This window comes from Podarcis liolepis (assembly GCF_965112155.1).
Source record: "Podarcis liolepis genome assembly, chromosome: 2".
NCBI lineage: Eukaryota > Metazoa > Chordata > Lepidosauria > Squamata > Lacertidae > Podarcis > Podarcis liolepis.
In genome coordinates this window covers 104,710,224-104,733,800 of record NC_139555.1, presented here as the reverse complement: position 1 = coordinate 104,733,800, position 23,577 = coordinate 104,710,224, and the positions used below count along the sequence as shown (strand labels likewise).

Sequence of the window (23,577 nt, the reverse complement as noted above, 5' to 3'; positions counted from 1 at the left end):
AGGAAGTGGCCAAGAGTTTGTGTGACATCACGGTTGCACGCCCAGGGCGAGGGAGAATCTGGCTCCCCGAGATGTGTGGGATGTGTCTGCTGTTGGCGTGAGGCAGATAAAACCTGTAGTTTTGCTCTTCAGGTCCTGACAAGATCAAAGCCCAGCCTTCAACGCCCCATTTAAAAGGGGTGTGTTTGTAACACGGCGATATAAACACTTGTTGTGCTGGGACGGTCGTTTTTTAAGACACAAAGCTGTTGATGCCAGTCGTCTCGGGTAAGCCATGCCACCTACATAAAATGGGGTTTAGGGGTAGGGAGAGGGTGTCCTGCGAACTTTGTGGTGGGTTGCTAACAGTCTGGCTAATTCAGCCTGGTGATTTTCATGCAGGATTGCTTACTCTGCAGCAAAGGAACCATCCAAATTTACCCAGCCATTTGCATTTTGTTATTTTTTCTCTGATTCATAGAGTACAATATTAGAGTAATCTCGATTCATTCTTTGAGCCATAGCTGTCAACTTTCAGATTTGAAAATAAGGGATCAGCAGCCTCACCTGTCCCGGGGATAGTTTACGGGATATCCAACAATCCGGGATAGCAGCGGGAAGCAGCGGGAAACGGTGCTGGAATAAGGGAATTTCCTGCAAAAAAAGGGAAGGTTGACAGCTATGCTTTGAGCACAGGGTGAAAGAGCTGAGATGCCAAGTTCTGCATGCCCCCTCCCACATTAAGATCGCTGCTGAGATTTGGACCAGCGGCTTCTAGTTTGTAGGTGATGGGCTTAATCACTGTTCTGTGTCAACTTTTAACATGCGCGGAAATGTTCTCCTTGATGTAGATCATTCTGATTTTCAGCTTTCACAGCATTCGGAACGCTTGGGCAACGTGTATTGCAGAAGAAAGGGAGAACACCACAGAGATAAAAGTCCTAAAAACAGGACATACGAGTGGGATCTGCAACAAAATGTTGCAGGGTAGCCTCACCTAACAGGAATGCTCTGTTTGGGGTTCCGCCAGCCAGCTATGCCGTTCTCTAGGGTGAAATGTTTCACCCCACCCCCCACCCCATTTTCTGTTTTTGTTATCTATAGCTTATTAGGGTTTTCAGCATTGTTTACAATTTACAAGCACAGTATGCAAACAGACATTTTACTTTAACCATGACTCCTGAGCAAGCTTGGTCCTCACCCATCCCAATTTAAAGTAATAATAATAATAATAATAATAATAATAATAATAATAATAATAATAATAATAATGCAAACTTCGTGTTCCTCTGAGCGTGCTTATACCACCCTTCTGCTTCTCGGTGGTGCTATTTTAGTTACAGTTCTGTCGGCACCCACCCCACCCTGAGTTTGGTATTAGAGGGAGTGATTATGTTTGTGTATCATTTTAGCGAAAGAAGCTTAGGAAACCAGTATCTTGAGCCTTTGTTAAATGCAGGAAATATTTTTTTAAACTTTAAAAAATAATAGTAATAATTTTGCTCTTTGCCTGCAGAGAAATTAACCGAACCAACTATAGTTCACTGCCACCTCATTGAGAAGCTCTCTGCAATGTTGTGTAGTTACTTGAAAGTCAAAGGGAGAGGGAGAGAGTGGGGAAAGAATTGGTCCACACCCACCCACAACTATAATTTCAAATAGTATATTGGAAGTAGGGATGGAGGAGAAACTCAACTCAGTTCGCATTCAAAGGTGAATCTATCAAATCTGCATTTGAGATTTGAAATGAAACTTAACCATCCTTTTGAAATTTGCATGTATCTGAATTTTGCAATGCACTCATCCAACCGATGTTTACCCCCCCAAAAAAAAAATATTAGGGAAAGTCCTGCATTAAAATGAATATGCTCATGAAAATTGCTTGCCAGAATGTGTTACATTAGTCAAAGCTACCCCTAAATGTGTGTACTGGGAGAAAATCGATCTAAAACACGGATGGGTTTTCAAGAGGGTTATTTTTCTTAATTGCAAACTTGCTGCTGGAATGTGGAAAACTGAATTTGATATTGGAAAAATGGAAAACCGAGAGAACCAGTGCTGTTATCATTATTATTACAATAGTTAAAACACAACGATAGAGCGTTTGATCCCTGATGGGAGAGGAAGACTTAGGTGCCTGGTGGTGGGAGCACTTAGTAACTTCAGTTTGGTCTTCCTTCCTGCTGTTTTACAAACCCATTGCCTGCCTCATGCTTGACTCTGAGCCTCTGGGACAGGGAACCAAGTGGGAGTTTGGGGCATACTAATCCTGCAGTCATTAGCTTTATTACTTGATGACCTGTTTCAAACTACCATAAGTTGCCTCACCAGGCTTTCTTGGCACCCTCGGGTGAGAACCAGCCAAGGTGGGTAGTGCCAAGAAGACGGCTTGGTTTACTCACACACCCAAATTGGCATGTTGGAAACTCAAGCAGGGTGAGGAATCTGCTGCTCATCCAGGGAAGTAGTCAGGTCATTGCTCATGAACTTATCCGGCTCAAAACCTAACACACATTTCCCGAGTCAGTGGAAAGTAGCCAAGAGCATCGGTGCAGTAAATATTGTTTTGGGGCATGTGCTCAGGTTGAGTTGGGTTTACCTGTGCAGCCACATAACCTGCATTTTCTGCGGTTGTGTGAATGTGTCCTAGGAATAGTTTACGTCACTTATATTGTTTACAGTGGTACCTCGGGTTAAGTACTTAATTTGTTCTGGAGGCCCGTTCTTTACCTGAAACTGTTCTTAACCTGAAGCACCACTTTAGCTAATAGGGCCTCCTGCTCCTGCTGCACTGCCGGAGCACAATTTCTGTTCTTATCCTGAAGCAAAGTTCTTAACCTGAAGCACTATTTCTGGGTTAGCAGAGTCTGTAACCTGAAGCGTATGTAACCTGAAGCATATGTAACCCGAGGTACCACTGTACTTCAAAAAGGCTCTGCTCCATACACAAAAAATGCCACAACAAATTTGTTAAAAGGCTATGGATAAATATGATACATTTTTTGGTGTGTAGTGGCTTGGGGGGGGGGGAAGTATAGTCGTACCTTGGAAGTCGAACGGAATCCGTTCCGGAAGTCCGTTCGACTTCCAAAACGTTTGGAAACCAAAGCACGGCTTCTGATTGGCTGCAGGAAGTTCCTGCAGCCAATCAGAAACTGCAGAAGCCCCGTCGGACATTCGGCTTCCAAAAATAGTTTGCAAACCGGAACAGTCACTTCCGGGTTTGCAGCATTTGGGAGCCAAAACGTTTGAGAATTAAGCTGTTTGAAAACCAAGGTACGACGGTAGTTCTGTTATAGTCCTCTGAATCAAGGGAGACATGGTTGTCTGAATGCTTCACTATCATAATCATATCCTGATTTCTGCTTCTTGTGACATGCCCATGTTCTCCCACACAAGGCGCTTACATTTTCCTTAAAAGGGGTGCAATAAATTGGGTTCTGCGTTTGCATCTGTTGACTCAGAGCAAGGAGTGGGGGATGGCATTCGACCTCAATTCTTTCCACCTAGAAATTAACTGGAGTCCTGAGTTCAGGGGTGCCACGCGGCTAACATTGGTAATGTAACAGGTGAAACTGGCTCTGATACGTTGAGCCTTCAACATCTGCGAAAGAGTAGGTTGGTTTCTTCCTTGGAGCCCTAAGCTTATTGGGTTGTAAATCTACATGGCTTTGCAAACAACATACATTTAAAGCAGTGTCTGCTCCAAAGAATCATGAGAATTATAGTTTGCTAAGGGACGCGGGTGGCGCTGTGGGTTAAACCACAGAGCCTAGGACTTGCCGATCAGAAGGTCGGCGGTTCAAATCCCCATGACGGGGTGAGCTCCCGTTGCTCGGTCCCTGCTCCTGCCAACCTAGCAGTTCGAAAGCATGTCAAAGTGCAAGTAGATAAATAGGTACTGCTCCGGCAGGAAGGTAAACAGCGTTTCCATGTGCTGCTCTGGTTCGCCTGAAGTGGCTTAGTCATGCTGGCCACATGACCCGGAAGCTGTACACCGGCTCCCTCGACCAATAAAGCGAGATGAGCGTTGCAACCCCAGAGTCGGCCACGACTGGACCTAATGGTCAGGGGTCCCTTTACCTTTACCTTTAAGGGTGCTGGGAACTGTAGTTCGGTGCCAGGAGTAAGCTGCAGTTCCCATTATTCCTTTCTGGGAGGGGAGAGGCTTAAAGGTGCTTCAGAAGTGTCCTGTGTCTGCAGTCCAAGTGGCAACGCAGAAGATATCCCGACTGTTTCAATCCAAGCATTGCAATACAGGGGGAATGGGTTCACATCTGTCACAAGGCTCAGATCACCTTCCTCTCTGGTGAAATGTATTCGGCTGCATCATTGCTACAGGGTTATCGCGGGCAGAATCCTTTTAGAAAATGGGAAGAACAGCCAAGAGTGTGTACCGAGCGCAGCCTTTTGGTCTCCCCAAAATGGCCAACCAGAAGTTCCAGGAAACTCTCAAGAAGGTGATAGTGAGCCGTTTGCAACAGCTAGTAAGCCTTTACCTCCTTCCTGACTCCTATGCAGTCCCCTCAAGAGGCAATTTTGAACAATTTGCTAGTCATTACTTGACTACCCTTCCCCTCCCACGCTCAGTAGTCTTAATCATAGGGCTGCCAGACATCTGGATTGTCCCAGACATTACTGGGATTTCAGAGTCGGGATTGACGTCCGGATCTCAGGCAGGTCAATCAAAAAATTTCCTCTTCTTTTTTTGGCTCAACAATTTTTGTGGATTCTTTGGGGGGGGGGACAACAACTTTCAGGGTGTTCTGGTTTTTACTTTTGGAAACAGAGCAACCCTACCTGATAATCAGATATTCCACAAAAGTCTCTCCTCACCTCCCTGCCTGCGCCACAAGCTCCTGCTTCCTTGGCAGCTCAGTAATTCAGATTTTTTAAAAAGCAGCATAGCAGAAGAACATAATACAGTGTTACCTCGGGTTACATATGCTTCAGGTTACAGACTCCGCTAACCCAGAAATAGTACCTCAGGTTAAGAACTTTGCTTCAGGATGAGAACAGAAATCGCGCCCAGCAGCAGCAGGAGGCCCCATTAGCTAAAGTGGTGCTTCAGGTTAAGAACAGTTTCCGGTTAAGAACGGACCTTCAGAACGAATTAAGTACTTAACCCGAGGTACCACTGGCCTGTCAAGCCCAGCTTCCTGTTCTCACGCTTGTCCACAAGAAGCCTGTAAGCAGATCCTGAGTGCAACAGCACTCTTCCTGCAGGCAAGATTGCTGGTTTTCAAAGGTGTGTTGCCTCCAAATGTGGACGGAGGACAGAGCCATTGCAGGAGTGAGTACATAGGTCTGTCCTGAAACTTCCAATGTTTCATGAGATGGCACAAAGCTTCGTTAGATAGCAAAAAAAGTTATAGCATTAGGAAAGCAGGAGAGAAAATATGTGTCTCTCCACTTTCTAAAGGTAAAGGGACCCCTGACCATTAAGTTCAGTCATGGCCGACTTTGGGGTTGCAGCGCTCATCTCGCTTTATTGGCCGAGGGAGCCGGCATACAGCTTTCGGGTCATGTGGCCAGCATGACTAAGGGTCAGACTGAGTCCAAACCAAAGGCCAGGCGGAACAGCTCTGTCTTGCAGGCCCTACGGAAAGATGTCAAGTCCCGCAGGGCCCTAGTCTCTTGTGACAGAGCGTTCCACCAAGTCGGGCCCAGTACTGAAAAGGCCCTGTACCTAGTTGAGACCAATCTAACCACCTTGTGACCTGGGACCTCCAAAATGTTCCCTAATACAATGCATTTTTTCCTGTTATTTCACTAATATATGCATTTCAATGCACACTTTAGCATTCACATACTTGCACACGTTCCTCAGCCGAGAGCTGTGTTGCAAAATTCAGAGAAGCGTGAATTTTCAGAGGATGAATGTGTTTTGATTTGTGTATTAGGTAGATTTGCCTTTGCATGAGAACTTAATCAAATTTCTCTCCCATCAATACTATTGGCTTCACTTCAATGATATGTTAATTTGTGTGTCATCTTGGCTGGTTGAGCTCTTTTTTTAAGTCCATGGAAACTGTTTAGATCTGGTATGTTGACAGAAGAAAGTTTGATGCATGTACTGAATGGAGAGGACAGTTTGAAATGTAATCTCAGTTTATGGTACAATGAGCCTAGATGCTGCTGCACCGTAAAATATCTTAATCCTGTCTGTCTGCTGACAACGGAAAAAGACAACGACAGTTGGGTGGGAATGGTGGCAAAGGTAACAACAGATGAGGGCTTTTGCACTTTTGTACATTTCAGTTACAAATGGGTGTACAGTGGTACCTCGGGTTACATACGCTTCAGGTTACATACGCTTCAGGTTACAGACTCCGCTAACCCAGAAATATTACCTCAGGTTAAGAACTTTGCTTCAGGATGAGAACAGAAATCATGCTCGGGCGGAAAGCAGCGGGAGGCCCCATTAGCCAAAGTGGTGCTTCAGGTTAATAACAATTTCAGGTTAAGAACAGACCTCCGGAACGAATTAAGTACTTAACCTGAGGCACCACTGTATTTCAGTTAGGGGTGAGGACTAAGGCCACATTCACGCCATACATTGAAAGCATTATGATACTACTTTAAACACTTGTGGCTTCCCCCAAAGCATTCTGGGAGCTGTAGTTTGTTAAAGGTACTGAGAGTTGTTAGCAGATCCCTATTCCCCTCACAGAGTAGTTTAGCAGTCCTCTTCTTTTCACAAGGAACTATGGAAATTTTGAGGGGAATAGGGATCTCCTAACAACTTTAACAAACCACAGCTCCCAGAATTCCTTGAGGGAAGGCAATAGTGTTTAAAGTAGTTTCAATGTATGGCATGAATGCGGCTCTATTTTCACCAAAAACATAAGATTATTATTTTTAGAAGGATTTGGAGGAAGAGGGAGAAAAGTCGCCCCATGCAGAAAGGTCTTTGTTTCCATGTGAAATTGGTACAATCGAACCAAGAAAGTAAATCTTTCCACTTTCCCTTCTCGCAGTGGAGACTTGGGCAACACCACTGTTTCTGACTCCCATTTGCCATGGGAGACGCTCCTGCAGAGGTTGCGATGTCTGCCAGACAGCCCAGCGTGAACAAGATAATTGTGTACGACAAGGCCAATTTTCAGGGGCTCAGCAAAGAGTTCACCTGCGACATCCCTGACCTTCACAACCTGGACTTTGGTGATTGCATCTCCTCCCTGAAGGTGATTGGGCAGCCTTGGGTCGCCTACAAAGCCTCAAAGTTTGAGGGCGATGGCTTTGCTTTTGAGGAAGGGGATTACGCAGAGATCGATAAGAACAACAAAATCTCCTCCCTCCGGCTGGTCCACTACGATCTCTCCGACCCCCAGATCACCCTCTACGAGCTCCCCAACTATGAGGGACAGAAGAAAGTGGTGAAGGAAGAAACCAACCTCACCTACGGCTACTTCAACGACCGGGTCTCTTCCCACGTGGTGCAGAGCGGCGCCTGGCTCCTGTATAAGCACCCAAACCGTGGCGGGTGGTACCACATCGCCTGGCCCGGGGAGCGTGTCCACGACTACAAAACAGAGCTCGACTTTGACGACAGCTTGTCCCACTTGCGCCCCCTGCAGGCCGGTCGCCCCATCGTCACCGCCAAACTCCTGTGGGACCAGAAGAAAGTGGAGGACGAGAAGGACGTTCTGATCGATGAGATTGTGGGAACCAATTGCACTGAGTACGAACAAGCGTTCACCGCCAACACTTGCCGGGAGTACAACGCCACCGTCATCCAGAGCTTCCACTTCAGCAACACCACGTCCCTGAAGCTCGGCTTCTCCTTCCAGGTCACTGTGGGAGGTGCCAACGTCTTGGCGGTGGAGAAAGGGAAGCACGAGTCGACCACCACCAGCGAGAAGGTGGAGGTTATGTTGCCTGCCAAGATCCCTCCTTGCACCCAGCTCACGATCCACGTGGTCAAGAAGGAGACCACCACCTCGGTGCCGGTGGAGCTGACCATCTGCCAGAATGGGAAAGAAAGGAAAGAGCATGCGGAGTACCAGTGTGTGTCTGGCCGCACCATCAGCACCAGGTACACCATGAAGCCTGCCTCAGCAGCGCAGGGGGACGCCTTCACCAAACCTTCTCGTGTGGAAACAAGGCAGCATTCCCAGGCTCAGCCTGAACCAGGAACATCTGGGGAGAGATCCTAAACCCCTGCCTGAATGAGCTTTTTGGGTGTTGCTCGAGGACCTCAGTGGGGTGGCCACTCCCATATCATACTCTGCGGGTGAAGGGGAAAGTCTTATTTCAAGGGTGTGGGACCTGTGGCCTCCAGGTGTGGCTGGACTCCCAACCCTCATCCTCCTCAGCTGGCAAAACCAGCAGGCAGGGGATGATGGGAGTTGTAGACCTGCAACGTCTGGGTGGCCACAGGTTCTGCGTCCCTGCTAGGCTGTTATCGCTGGGCACGGTGATGGTTTCTGGGTTTGTAGGGTTGGTTTAGAGAAGGGTTGAAGATAGCATTGCATGGGAGTAAGCTACTGTGGTAGTTCAGAGGGCAACTTCCACGTTGAAAAACACATGAGGTTGACTAACAAAATGTAAATAAACGAATAACGACTCAAGTCTTCTCTCAAGGATGTTCCAGCAGACAATAACAAAGCCAAGAAGGAGTCTACTGATCTGCCTCTCCACAAACATCTCCCAGTATATTTATGCTTATCTGGCAGGAGATGGTCAGGGAATGGTCCACCTTGGAGGAAGATTAGTTGAGGCACCTCTTTAATCCTGGGCTTTCCAGTACCAGTCCTAGAATAGCAGCAGTAGAATAGCAGCAAGGCTATCTAGGTCAAAGGTGGCAGGACCAAGAAAAAGGACCATAGCTCAGGAGACAGAGCCCTTGCTTTGGATGCAGACGGTCCCAGGTTCAATTCCTGGCATTGCCAGACAACAGGGCTGGGCAAGGATTTCGGCTGAAGCTCTGGAGGGCTATTGCCAGTCATTGTAGGGGTAATACTGGGCTAGATGGAGTGATGACTCAGGATAAAGCAATTTCCAATGACTTTACCTACCCAAAGAAATGGACTACAGTGGTACCTTGGTTCTCAAACTTCATCCGTTCCAGAGGTCCATTCCAAAACCAAAGCCTTCCAAAACCAAGGCACGCCTTCCCATAGAAAGTAATGCAAAATGGATTCATCCTTCCAGACTTTGAAAAACAACCCCTAAAACAGCAACTTAACATGAATTTTACTATCTAATGAGAACATTGATCCATAAAATGAAAGCAATAAACAATGTACTGCAGTCATACAATCAATCAATCATGAGCTGAACCGGGTTCCACACAGTCACAAGAACAAAACAAAAAAGAGCTGCAAAACAAAAATGCAAAATAAATAGCAAAAACAGACAGACCTCAGTGTAACACTCAACATGCAAATTCTGATTCTAAACGCAGCATAAGGAGTCTCTATAGTATATTGTATTTTAAAATGGGGTTTCAGAGTTTTTAGGGGTTTTTGAATGGCTTATGTAGATTTTTCAGTTTCATTGTTCTGTATGGGACAAGGACAATAAAGATATCGTATCGTATCGTAAAACGGAGCACATTTGGCTTCTGAAAAAAGTTCGCAAGCTGGAACACTTCCTTCCGGGTTTACAGTGTTTGGGTTCCAAGTTGTTGGAGGACCAAGGCGTTTGAGAACCGAGGTACCACTGTACATCATCCAGGATGTCTGGTTGCACCAGAGGTGAAGAGCATGAGCATTTAAGGTGCACCACATCAGCATTGAAGGCAATAAAACCAAATCCTAATGGTTCGAGCAAGTGAGCACAGGTTACAGAAGACACTTCATGGTCACCTGTCAATTCTAGGATTCTCTGGTTGGTTTGTTTCTTTGACCATGCATCTGCTTGGGAGAAACAAATTCACTGTCATACTGGGTAGCAACGGGTCTGAAACAGGATTGGGCAACTTCTGGCCCACCCAATAGTGTTGGCCTACAACTCTCATAATCCCAGGCCATTGGTTATGCTGGTCTGGGGCTGATGGGAGCTGTATCTGGAAGACCACAGGTTTGCCACCCCTGGTCAAAAAGAACTGAGATTTTTCACTGCCGTCTGCTTTCCAGGAAAAAAGGAGGAGAGGAGCACAAAGAGTCTTGATTTAAAATAAAATAAAAGTGCTTCGTGCATCCGCATCTAATCTTCACCCTTTCTAGAATTTATTTATTGGCATGTGTGTGTTTTTTCTTTTTGTAAAACTACAAAACAATAAAATTAAATGGGGATTAAGGGTTTTTCTCAGGACAGTGGAAGGTGTGCTGTGTTCCATGTGGTGGTGGCACTCATCCTTTTTTGGGGGGGGGAGGTTAGTGAGAAATGCCCCTATTTTCATCTCAGGAATATTGGAGAGCATAGCATTCTTTGTTCCTGGCAATATAAAAGTGCTCACTTGTGCTAATTCTCACCCCAATTTTGCACTCACCTGGTTGTGCAAACGTCAAACGGAACAAAAGGCAGATGACTCAAAATTCTGATCCCACGTAGCCTTAAGTAATTGGGCGGCTGGCACAAGAATTGGGAAACAAACAGGATATTGTATGGGGTTTCTGAGAAGGATTGCTAAAACGAAAAGCGTCCCCGTTTGTTGAGTTTGTCAGAAAGAGTTTCCAGCCCACGGGATTGCACAGAGGACCTTAAGCTGCGCCATGAATAATGAGTACACCTAGATCCAAGAACAGGAAACCACAGTAGGATTAAATGGATAGTTCTCACCATGGAGGGGTCCCGCCTGGGATTAAATGCCAGTTGAGAAAGAGAGAGACTACAAATGGGAAAGCTAAATCAGCCCTGAACTTTCTGACAGTAAGAGCTGTGTGCAGTGGCAGAGGGTTCCCCACTGGTAGCTGGGATGGACGTGTATGCTGTGGAGGCAGGGGGCACGGCCAGAGCGACCCCCGCCCACTGGACCTAAACAGGACCATGCTGTGTCACCTGCCCAGTGGGGAGTCTGGCCGGCTGACATGGCCCTGCTTTGAGGGACATACCTGAGAGCCCAGCGCTGCTTTGTGAGACTCATCAAAACTGTGCAGGGCTCTCAGGGCGCTGTGAGCTGTTGCGTCCTTCTCAAGGTGCCCTCACAAGGTGATGAGCGAAGGACGCAACAGCTCGTGACGTGTCAGGGCATTGTGAGGAATGTGACATCCTCAGGCTCTGCCCTGGGAGATGGTTTCTCCCAGCCTTGCCCACGCTACACCACAGGCTGTGTGGCCGTGCACAGACTACCTTGGAAGGTGGTGGAGTCTCCTTCATTGAAGGTTTATCAAGAGAGGCTAGGTGGCCATCTATCAGGGATCCTTTTAGCTGTGATTCCTGCATTGCTGGGAATCAAGACTAGTTGAGCCTTGGGGTTCCTTCCAGCTCTACAGATCATCTTCAGGACATTGTCAAGAACAGCGTGGAGAAAATACAAGTCGTTTCACTGCTCTGGCTCCCGAATGTCCTCGCTGTTTCTTCTTCCTCACGCTGTTGACCCTTGGCTTGCACCATGCTAGTATTAAACTATGACCCCTCTGGGGTTGTCATGCGATTGCATCATGTGAGTTTCAGGTGCACGGCAGAATAACACATAGAGAGGGGGAAAGGTCCCTGCTGCTCATTCAGGTGTTAAGGAGAGCAACGCTGCACTTGAGCCCCACTCCCTCTATGGGCCTTGGTCCACCCATTGAGCTTGCGATGGGGGAGGGAGGCAGTTAATGGGGTCTCTTGATGTTGCCGCTGGAACTGAAAGTTGGCCCCTTTCTGCTCTTCGGAAGGGTCAGGTCACCACTACTTGGTGATTCAGTGCTGTCAATCATTGATCCGGCGGAGACCTGGCCGTGTCGTAACCTTTGGCCTAGTTAAATGTTCTGCAAGGAGAGGGGAGGATCCTGCCTGATGAAATTAAGCAGCCCTTTGGTCTCAACAAGGCATGACATTGATGACTCTGTGGAAAAGACGCAGACATTTGGCCCAAATAAAAAAAAATGTTTACAGCCTTGGGAGCCCAATCCCTCTCTTGCAGGGACTGCTGAATCTACTTCGGTGAAAGGACTGTATTTGTACATGTGGAGGAATGAGTCCACCTCCTGATATTATTCTGGAAGGCCTCATGTACAATAATATGAAGAGTGTTCCCTCTAGGATATCCCCGTTGTCCCCTACCCATTAGTTAATGGTTGTCGCATCCATATAAGATGTGTAAGAACGAGAATCAGCATTATTCATTTTTGAATGTGATGGAAAAACTGCCTTGGTTCTCCCAAGTCTTGAAAGGGAAAGGTTCCGAGCTCAGTTTCTGGAGCCTCAAGACCAATGTCCTGGAAAAGATCTCTGCTGTAGACTCCAGAGAGGTGGTGCTGCTGCTCAGGGGTAGACATTGTCCTTAAAGCTGATCCAGAAACACCAGCGGGTGCAGAATGCTGCGGCGAGGCTCCTTACAGGGTCCTTGCCGCAGAATCACATTCATCCAGTGCTTTACCAACTGCACTGGCTCCCGGTGGAGTACAGGGTCAGGTTTAAGGTGCTGCTTTTGAGCTTTAAAGCCCTATGTGGCCTAGGACCCACGTACCTAAGGGACCGCCTCTCCTGTTTTGCCCCGCAGAGGACCTTAAATGACAACATTTTGAAGGTCCCAATTCACAAGGTGGTTAGTTTGGTGCCCACTAGCGCCATGGCCTTTTCAGTACTGGCCCCAACTTGGTGGAACGCTCTGTCACAAGAGACTAAGGCCCCGCGGGACTTGACATCTTTCCGCAGGGCCTGCTGTTCCATCTGGCCTTTGGTTTGGACTCAGTCTGACCCTTATGTTTCCTTCCTCTTATGGTTTTGATCTATGGGCTATGATTAAAATGAGGCTGCATTTTAAATTGTATTTTTAACCTGTATTTTAAATTCCCCCCCCATTATGTTTTTATTGTAATTTTACTGGTATTAGCGGCCCTGAGCCTGGCTCTGGCCAGGGAGGGTGGGGTATAAATTAAAAAATATTATTATTATTATATTACCAATGCCGTGCGTAAGCCAAGACGTATAGAGGGGTTTAAAATCATATAGAGAAAGTGGCTTGGGAGAGGTTTTTTCCCCTTTTCTCCTTCTCTCTTATAATGCTAAGGTCAGAAGAACAGGAGCCTGGTGGGTCAGGCAAGTGGCCCTTCTATTTTATTTTATTTTTAAAGATATTTATTAAAGGTTTTAAACAGTAAATCACCAAACACATAAAATACCATCACCAAGATAAAACAAACAAAAGGAGAGGAAAAAAAGCAAAAAGATTAACACAGAATAGAAAAAAGAATACAACAGAATCATGTGTCCAAACACCATATTTCCATAACCTTTCGGACTTCCTCACATCTCCCTTTCCTGCATTCCCAATTATAAAATTATAAACAGCAATTTATCACCTTATTTCAGCTCTTATTTTGTAACTTTCAACTATTATGTCTCCAACTTTAGATAATTTTATCAAATACTTAGATATTTAATTTAGACATAATATTAGTCCAAATTTCATCTTTGTTCTTAAACATCACTTATTCTCATATTTCTTTCAACTAAGTTGCTGATGCCATGTTGTTTTCTGTCCTGCATCCTCTTAACATTCATACAATTTACAATATTTTTGTAGATAGTCCTTAAACTTTTTCCAGTCCTCTTCCACTGTCTTTTCTCCCAGGTCTCGGATTCTGCCAGTCATTTCTGCCAATTTCATGTAGTCTATCAGTTGCGTCTGCCATTCTTCCAGAGTGGGCAAATCTTGGGTCTTCCAATGCTTTGCGATGAGTATTCTTGCTGCTGTTGTCGCATACATAAAGAAAGTTCGATCCTTCTTTAACACCCTTTGGCCGACAATGCCCAGGATCCTGTTTGCACTGTGGCTGACCGGATGTGTGCGGTGAGCCTACAAGCAAGACCCGAGTGCCACTGCCACTCTCCTCACCTGGGATTCCCAGGTACGCAGAGGCATCATGCCTCTGGCAGTGCTGGTAAAGAAGATCCTCCATGAATTTGTCCTAGTCCTCTTTGAAAGCCATCCAGTCATCTAATGAATCTGAATGGCTGACAAAATGAGGTCTTCAAACACCACACAGTTAAACTAAGTTGCTCCCGTGTAATGTGATGGTGGCCACCAACGCGGATGGATTTAGAAGAGGGCTGGACCCATTCATGGAGTATAAGGCTTCTAGCCACAATGGCTATGATCTACGTACCTCTAATGTTGGCAGCAGTATGCCTCTATAGCAGTGATTCCCCCCCCTAAAAAAATGTTTAGGGGTACTCTCATTTTGACTCAAGAAAATCACAATTTTTATAGTTCAAATCGGGGAAAATAAATACAGTAAAGGGACAAAAGTACAAAGATTCACAAACTGTTTAGGGGAATGCGTACCCCTGCATCCCCCCAGAAAAAAGCACTGCTCTATAGTAAAAATAATAATCATAATAATTTGATTGTTTATACCCAGTCCATCTGGCTGCGTTTCCCCAGCCACTCTGCGCCGTTTACAGCATATATGAAAACATAGCAAAAAGTCAAACATTAAAAACTTCCCGATACAGGGCTGCCAGTTGCCGGATATCACAGTTGGGGGTATCCAACATTTGGAACCAGTGTGGTGTAGTGGTTAAGAGGGGTGGACTCGTAATCTGGTGAACCGGGTTCGATTCCCTGCTCCTCCACATGCAGCTGCTGGGTGACCTTGGGCTAGTCACACTTCTCTGAAGTCTCTCAGCCCCACTCACCTCACAGAGTGTTTGTTGTGGGGGAGGAAGGGAAAGGAGAATGTTATCCGCTTTGAGACTCCTTCGGGTAGTGATAAAGCGGGATATCAAATCCGAACTCTTCTTCTTGGCTCCTGCTTGTGGGCTTCCTTCTCCTTATGCTCTGATTTCGCCTATGGAGGAGGCGCATGGTTCCGTGTGACAAGACTGTGCCTCTGCCCCTCTTGTCTCCAGTTCCGCATCTGCCTCCTGCTTGGCCCCCTCCCATTGACTGGTCTAAGTTCTCTCCCATCCCAAAGGAGGCTCTGTGCTCTCAGGAAGGGCAATGGAGAGTGCTGGTGGATCTGCTCCCCTTTTTCCAACATTTGGAGTCACAAAGGGAGGACCTCTATACCCAGAGAAGGACCTTCAAGCTGCCCCACCCTGCTTCTTCCCCTTCCTCCTCTTCCTCCCGCAGCCATCAAACCATGCCAGATCCTGATGGAACAGAGGGCTCATGGCAACGTCTCCTTTTCTATTTTTCAGCCATTTTGTACTTTTGGGGCTGAGCCTGACTTATCCTATGATCTGCATGGTGCCTCAACAAACTATTTCAAGCATAATAATTTGTGTGATTATTAAAACAGGCTGGTGCTGTTATTTCAAAACCCTTCCCATCAGTTCAAAGTACTTTCAAAGTGGTTTATGATCAACAAAAATTTAAGTGTATGTAAAGGTAAAGGTAAGGGACGCGGGTGGTGCTGTGGGTTAAACCACAGAGCCTAGGACTTGCTGATCAGAAGGTCGGCAGTTCGAATTCCTGCGACGGGGTGAGCTCCCACTGCTCGGTCCCAGCTCCTGCCAACCTAGCAGTTCAAAAACACATCAAAATGCAAGTAGATAAATAGGTACCGCTCCGGGAGGAAGGTAAACAGCGTTTCCGTGCGCTGCTCTGGTTCGCCAGAAGCGGCTTAGTCATGCTGGCCACATGACCCGGAAGCTGTACGCTGGCTCCCTTGGCCAATAAAGCAAGATGAGCGTCACAACCCCAGAGTCGGCCACGACTGGACCTAATGGTCAGGGGTTCCTTTACCTTTTAAAGGTAAAAGTAAAGGACCCCTGGACGGTTAAGTCCAGTAAAAGGCGACTATGGGGTTGTGTCGCTCATTTCGCTTTCAGGCTGAGGGAGCCGGAGTTTGTCCACAGTCAGCTTTCCGGGTCATCTGGCCAGCAGGACTAAACTGCTTCTGGTGCAATGGGACACCATAATGGAAGCCAGAGTGCACAGAAACGTTGTTTACCTTCCGACCGCAGTACCTATTTATCCACTTGCACTGGCCTGCTTTCGAACTGCTAGGTTGGCAGGAGCTGGGACAGAGCAATTGGAGCTCACCCCATTGCTGGATTCGAACCGCCAACCTTCTGATCGGCAGTCTCAAGAGGCTCAGTGGTTTTAGACCACAGCGCCACCTGCATTCCCACTTAAGTGTATGTATGACACAGCAAGGACGATAACTAAACCAGGGCAACAGAACTGGAAGAAAACAGAAGCCTTGGTGCTTTTAAAAGGAATCTGTCCTAACCAGACAACAATCAAAAGTGGTTTCACCAGATGCCTTATTTTCTTTCACGTGGTGTTGATCTTTATCTTCTAACCTGCCCTGGGACCTTGTGGTGAAGGGAGGGCAAGGAATCAAAGTAAATAAACAAGTTCAGTCCTAAATCAAACAGACCTTGCATTTCTGTAGCAGTAGTCTGCTTTAGGCCTGCTATTCTGTTGGGAGATACAGAAATGTTATACTGTTAAAATGGACTATAAATTAAATTTGCTTCCATTTTTTGTTTCCCCCTCCAGAGCTGCTTGCTCCAAAGTCAAATAGTGAGTTAAGCCTTGGATTTTTTCTGGTGAGCAGCAATCAGGGTCAGATCTTTCATCAAACAAGGAGTGAAGGTGCTTAGTCTAGCCTTTTACTGTGTGTTACTCTCCTAGTAGACAAAAATTGCTTCACATCTTAACGCAGGCACTCTCTCCCTCTCTCCCTCTCCCCCAGACATAAACAAGTCCTAGACTGACAATTCTTCTGTCTGGAGATGGGACTTCCTGATGACTTTTGACACCATTTCTCTTCTCCTTTGAAGGTTGCAACTGACAGCTTGCTCCCAGGGCTCTATGATAGCTATGATTTTGCAATAGCACATGGTCTTTTTTTAAAATAAAGTTTTTTATTTATACAACAAGAAGGAAAAAAACAAAAAACCCAAATACCAAATTACACACAAATTACAAAAGTAACCATAGACACATAGTTTTCTTAGCAAACAATAAAACATCTATTGGTCTTAACACTAAAGACCCAACCTCCCGTCTATTCCATATTTCAAATTCATATTACTTATTGCCAATACACATTTTTTTCATGATTAAACTTATTCTCAATAAATCTAATTTCTTATATCTACCAGGCAACTATTACTGAAGTTCCTTGAATGCTGCAACAGAATTTAAACTACTATATTTATTTTTCAGATATTCTTTGAAAATCTCCCATTTAGAAACAAATTCCTGTTTTGATTTATTCTTTATTTTTTCTGATAAACCATCTAATTCGGCATATTCTGTCAGCTTTTGGATCCAATCTTGTATAGAGGGGATTTCATTACTCTTCCATTTTGCTGCGATCAAAACTCTTGCTGCCGTCGTCGCATATAAAAAAATACCCTTTCTCTTTTGTGGAATATCCAAATCTGTTATTCCTAGGAGGTAGGCCTCTGGTTTTTTATTGAAAGAGGTCTTTAGCATTTTTTGCAGTTCTGCATGGATACTCTCCCAGAATACCTGTATTTTCCTACATGTCCATCACATATGGTAGAATGTTCCTGAGTCTCCGCATCTCCAACAATTACTTGACACATTTTTATACATTTTTGAAAGTTTCCATGGTGTTAGATACCATCGAGGTTGCATTTTTTGAAAGTTCTCTCTAATCGTGTAACAATTTGTGAATTTCCAATTGATCTTCCATAAATTTTCCCATTGGGCCATGGTTATTGAGTGGCCAAAATCCTGTGACCACCTCACCATTGCCACTGTTACCTCCTCCTCCTTGACTGTCCAGTCAAGGAGGAGTCGGTAAGTTTTGGAAAGAGTTTTTCTTTTAGAATTTACAAGATCAGATTCGAATCGGGAAATTTCGGTTGAGAACCCCTTTTGTTTGTCAGATTTAAATTTTTCAAATAACTGATGGTATTGGAACCAGTCTGAAATGTGTTCTCTTATTTCCTCAAAGTTTTTAAATTTTATTTGGTTATCTTCATTTTTTAGAAGTATTTTATATGTTGGCCAGCTTTCCTGAGTATTTTTCCGTTTTACTGCTATGGCTTCTACTGGAGAAGTCCACCACGGGACTTTAGGCTCCATCAGATCTTTATATTTTTCCCATACAGCAAAGAGTGACCTTCTTATTATATGGTTGGTAAATTTTTTATGAATTTTCACTTTTTCATATATTAGGTAGGCATGCCATCCCCAACGGTTGTCAAAAGCTTCCAGGTCCAGGAGGTCCGGATCCTGCAACGTGCACCAATCTTTTAACCAGGTGAAACAGGCTGCCTCGTAATAAAGTTTTAGGTCGGGTGCAATAGCACATGGACTTATTGTGTTGTGAGAAAGCCATTTCTGCTGGTTTGTAAAACATTTCCAGTCTTCCATCAGCCTCTAGCAAAGGGAGAGATGAGACTGCAGGGCATCTCTGTCAGCTCTGATGAGAGATCAACAACTTTTGGCTCCTTTTCTCCAAATAGTTCTGTTCCAACTGGTCATTACAAGAACAAGTTGCCAAGCTTCCTTTTCCCCCTCTGCCCTCTCAATCACTTTTCCTTTTGTGTCATGTCTTTTAGATTCTAAACCTCAGGGTAGGGGCTGTTTTATCGCTAATATTTATAAGCTGTCCTGGAAGCCTTTTCTGACTGAAGATGAAATATACTCGGAGTCGAGTGTGGATTTTATGCTCTTTATTCAGCTCATAGTAGTGAGGAATGAAAGTTTTCCCAAAATATCTGCTTTATATACATTATTTACACAATGGGCCGCACGTGATTGGCAAATTCTGGGATTCTCCTGTAGGCCAATCAGGTTGTGGATTCATTTCCACCTGGAGCTGGATTGGGTGGCTCCTGCAGACCAATCATATTGCTGTATTGTTCTAGGACCAATCAGACTGCTGAATTCTGGACCCTATTGTTCTAGGACCAATTAGATTGCAATATTCTGAATCCTATTGTTCTAGGACCAATCAGACTGCTGCCTTTTGGATCCTCTTCAACTCAGTACATAACAGAAGAGCAGGGTGAAAACGCTATAAATGAATATTTTTTTAAGCCCTGCAAATCCTTCCTGACTGAGTGGTCAATTAAAACCATTCTTATTGAATATAGGGTGGGAAAGGTTCAACAGTATTATCTCTATATTGTGGGTAGTGCAGTTATATGTATTGTGGGTAAAGGTAAAGGGACCCCTGACCGTTAGGTCCAGTCGTGGCCGACTCTGGGGTTGTGGCGCTCATCTCGCTTCATTGGCCGAGGGAGCCGGCGTACAGCTTCCAGGTCATGTGGCCAGCATGACTAAGCCACTTCTGGTGAACCAGAGCAGCGCACGGAAACAGGCTCTGTGGTTTAACCCACAGCGCCACCCGCGTCCCTCTTGTATTGTGGGTAGTCCAGAATTATTTGTATTTCCAGATGTGGAGAGAGGATTCGTGATAAGAGAGAGATGATGCTATGTAGTCCAGAATTATTATTCCCTACTGTAATACTACAAAGAACATCCTTACTGAGACAGAAAATTAGGGATGTTATCAGAGTTTAAACTGCTGGCTTCACTAATGTCCATAAACACTGCTGCAAAGGATTCCTCCAACGATTCCTCCGGTTGCTGCAAAAACCCAATGCCAGCTCTCAAAAAGCAGGTAGCTGTGCCCATGCCCCATTTACTTGCACAACACTCAAGACTTCCCATAATAAACATCTTTAGCATAAAAGGTTTTTAAGTGACCATGTAGTGCACGCCAAGGTTGCAGGTTCAATCCCCTGCACAGGACAGTTGCATAGTCCTCAGGGTCCCTTCCAACTCTACAATAATATGATTAAAATGTAAAGGGACCCCTATGATTGTTGTTGTTGTTTAGTTGTTTAGTCGTGTCCGACTCTTTGTGACCCCATGTACCAGAACACACCAGGCACTCATGTCTTCCACTGTCTCCCGCAGTTTGGTCAGACTCATGCTGGTAGCTTCGAGAACACTGTCCAACCATCTCGTCCTCTGTCGTCCCCTTCTCCTTCTGCCCTCCATCTTTCCCAATATCAGGGTCTTTTCCAGGGAGTCTTCTCTTCTCATGAGGTGGCCAAAGTATTGGAGCCTCAGCTTCAGGATCTGTCCTTCCAGTGAGCACTCAGGGCTGATTTCCTTAAGAATGGAGAGGTTTGATCTTCTTGCAGTCCATGGAACTCTCAAGAGTCTCCTCCAGCACCATAATTCAAAAGCATCAATTCTTTGGCGATCAGCCTTCTTTATGGTCCAGCTCTCACTTCCATACATCACTGCTGGGAAAACCATAGCTTTAACTATACGGACCCCTATGATTACACGAGTTAAAACATTGGCCCATCTAGCTCAGTATTACTTACACTGACCGGCAGCAGTCCTCTGAGATTTTTGGCAAACCTACCTGGAGAGGTCAGGGATTGAACTCAGGACCTTCTGCTGCATTTCTCTCTACTCTCTTTCTTTCTTTCTTTCTTGATAACTAACAATTTATTAATTTTCCAGAAATAACAATACAAAAAACTAGGAAAAAAATCATAACCAAATTAAACCATAAATTTGGGTCGACTTCCCTCCACTCTCCGTCTTGGTTCCATTATAATATACTTGTCCATAAAACCTTATAAACAATCCAATTTTAAAACCTCCTTCAACTTATTACAAGTGACTTTTAATGTAAAAATCTGTGCACAAAGCTCTCTCTACTCTCTTTCTATCTCTATGGCCACCTGATCCCTCGCTCTTCAAAAAAACGTCACCTTCGAGTGATGATGCAACGAGAAGCAACCCGCCGGCCGCGCCCAGCGCCACATTCGCCTCTCTCGGATTTGCCGCGGGGCCATGGGGAGGCGGGCGTTCCTGGCGGCGCTTCCCATTGGCCGAAAGACCGACGGCAGCTTCGGGTTGGTTTTCCCCCGCTCCTTGACCCGCCCCCTACCCACTCTGCGCATGGTTGGTTGGGCTGGGAAGCCGACGCGCCCTACGTCGGGCGGAAGTAGAGGCGGCTGCGAGGAGCAGCATGGCGGCCGACGAGCCGGGCGCGCTGGAGCTTTTCGTTAGCATCGGTCTGAGCGAAAGCAAGGCTCGCGAGACCCTTCGGAACCAGGCGCTCAGCGCGCTGCTTCGCGAGGCCGTCGTGCAGGTACCGTCGCTTTGCTCCTAAGAGACTCCGTTGGTTTCAGTTCCCAGGCTGCCAACTCTCCCCCTCTAGTCTCTCTCCCCACACCGGTAGTGCTCCTGTATCTTTGAGAGCAACCTGACAGGCTGAAATCCAACAGGTGTAGCTCACCCCCATCACTGCATTTCCAGGCCAGAAAATGCTGCAGAGGGGTTGAAGTTCTGCTTGTCATAAAGCTGCTCGAAGAAGGAATGGGGCGACCCTACCCCCTCAAAAAACCCAAAACCAAAAAACCCTTCACTCTCCTCCATTCCTCTACAGTGGTACCTCGGGTTACATACGCTTCAGGTTACAGACTCCGCAAACCCAGAAATAGTGCTTCAGGTTAAGAACTTTGCTTCAGGATGAGAACAGAAATCGTGCAGTGGCGGCAGCAGGAGGTCCCATTAGCTAAAGTGGTGCTTCAGGTTAAGAACAGTTTCAGCTTAAGAACGGACCTCCGGAATGAATTAAGTACTTAACCCGAGGTACCACTGTATACAAGTGGTACCTCTGGATACAAACGGGATCTGTTCCAGAGCCCCGTTCGCATCCTGAAGTAAATGTAAGAAGCGACTGTGCGGGTCACGTTTCGCTGCTTCCGTGCATGTGCGTGATGTCATTTTGAGCGACTGTGCATGTGTGAGTGGCGAAACCCAGAAGTGACGTGCTTCGTTACTTCCATGTCGCCGCGGAGCGCAACCCGAAAATACTTAACTTGAAGCTACTTCAACCCGAGGTATGACTGTATATGACACAGTTCTGAATGATCTCTCATTTTTATCATGCTTCAGTGACTCTTCACAGAGATAATGCAGTTTGGCGAACCCTCTAAAATTAGGAGATCTGCAAGTCGTTGTCAAAGAGAGGGCAGAGGATAGATAGACTGGATGTGACTGTAAGAAAGGATGGTTTCCGAGTTCAGTGTTCTGTCCTGTGATCTCCTGCAAAGGGCGAGAAGATATTTTTTATTTTAAAGGTTTATTTCAAATCTGAACGTGCTGCACCATCATGCCTCAGGGCCTGTCCCTAGCTATTTTAGCAATGCAATCTTAAACACACTTCCTGGGCAGTTGGACCTATTGAGCTGAATGGCACTCTCTTCTGAATAAGCCTGCATGTAGTCCTGTCCTACTCAGGATGTGACTACTGTTGAATTCAGCGGGGCTATATCTCTGCAGTTTGAAACTCCCAAGAATGAAAAAGAAAAACAGAATAATAATGTCAAATGTTTAATAAGTATTATCTGTTGGGTTAGGAACCGAGTTTTGGAACTGAACTTATTAGGGCCTCCTGTGAGTCCCCAATGGGGGTGATTCAAAGCAAGGATAACGTCTCAGGAGCCTTTTGTAAATCCTCTGACTTGTTTACTGTTGTAGGCTGGACTCAAGTTATAGCTGTGGTTCTGTCCCATTTCATGAACTCTCTTCTTTTTATTGGCCTTACATAATCCACTTTGGGACTTTTTTTGGATGAGGAAAGAGGTAGAAATGCTTCAAATAAACAAATTTCAGTTGTTGTTTCAGATGATCAAGTTACTATGAGTTTTTTCCTGCTGCTACATGAAGGATAGGGACGCGGGTGTCGCTGTGGGTTAAACCACAGAGCCTAGGGCTTGCCGATCAGAAGGTCGGCGGTTCAAATCCCCACAACAGGGTGAGCTCCCGTTGCTTGGTCCCAGCTCCTGCCAACCTAGCAGTTCGAAAGCACGTCAAAGTGCAAGTAGATAAATAGGTACCGCTCCGGCGGGAAGGTAAACGGCGTTTCCGTGCGCTGCTCTGGTTCGCCAGAAGCGGCTTAGTCATGCTGGCCACATGACCCGGAAGCTGTACACCGGCTCCCTCGGCCAATAAAGCGAGATGAGTGCTGCAACCCCAGAGTCGGCCACGACTGGACCTAATGGTCAGGGGTCCCTTTACCTTTACCTACATTAAGGATACATTTCATTTGCTTGTAGCATGGCTTGCAATTTGTGGTGACATGGGAAGAAGAGAGAAAGGGAGCTATGTGTACTTGGGCTTAATTCAGTTTCAGGATGAGGACTAAAAAGCAGGTGTGCGTTCAGATTTACTTTCAAGGTCAGCGTATGTTTCCGTGTTTATGTGATAAAAATAAGGTTGGTGGAAACGTTTCCGACATATTCTAGCTTACCACGTTGCAAGCAGTTACTTTTCAGACAACATCAGCCTTGTTCTGCAGTGGAATTTCCTTCTGGAAATGTTTCTAAAAATCTGAAAGTGAAAGTCCTGCTGGTGAGAGAAGCTCCTTGAAGATAACCAAGAGAGCAAGAAGTCAGCTGATTTTTGCGCTTGTTTCCTGTTTTTCTTGACCAGGATGAAATCATTGGGGTGGGGTGGGATTGGCCAGTGTCTACTTACAAAGCAGGGTGTACCCATTCATTCTGTCATTGGAGAGTAGACTGTTCAAA

At 45.8% G+C, this 23,577-nt stretch overlaps 2 protein-coding genes across 3 annotated transcripts in view; both read left to right on the top strand.

Annotated features, from left to right (window-relative positions):
- Positions 1 to 8,544, top strand: LOC310701756 (epidermal differentiation-specific protein-like). Its single transcript, XM_083493087.1, has 2 exons — positions 1 to 267; positions 6,960 to 8,544. The coding sequence occupies exon 2, from the start codon at positions 7,002 to 7,004 to the stop codon at positions 8,136 to 8,138; it is 1,137 nt and encodes a 378-aa protein (XP_083349213.1). The 5' UTR covers positions 1 to 267; positions 6,960 to 7,001; the 3' UTR covers positions 8,139 to 8,544.
- A 12,393-nt stretch (positions 8,545 to 20,937) lies between these two features.
- The window catches only part of QARS1 (glutaminyl-tRNA synthetase 1), a 30,617-nt gene continuing 27,977 nt past the window's right edge, over positions 20,938 to 23,577 (top strand). The window contains exon 1 of one of the 2 annotated variants that reach the window (XM_083491691.1): positions 20,938 to 21,134. In XM_083491691.1, coding sequence (XP_083347817.1) covers positions 21,012 to 21,134 — 123 coding nt within the window. In that variant the 5' untranslated portion in view covers positions 20,938 to 21,011. The remainder of the gene's footprint in view (positions 21,135 to 23,577) is intronic. The other variant, XM_083491692.1, reaches the window with a different exon arrangement.

Excerpts from the sequence above, each read along its gene's own strand:
- LOC310701756 (XM_083493087.1), top strand. The coding sequence starts at position 7,002 with ATGGGAGACGCTCCTGCAGAGGTTGCGATGTCTGCCAGACAGCCCAGC.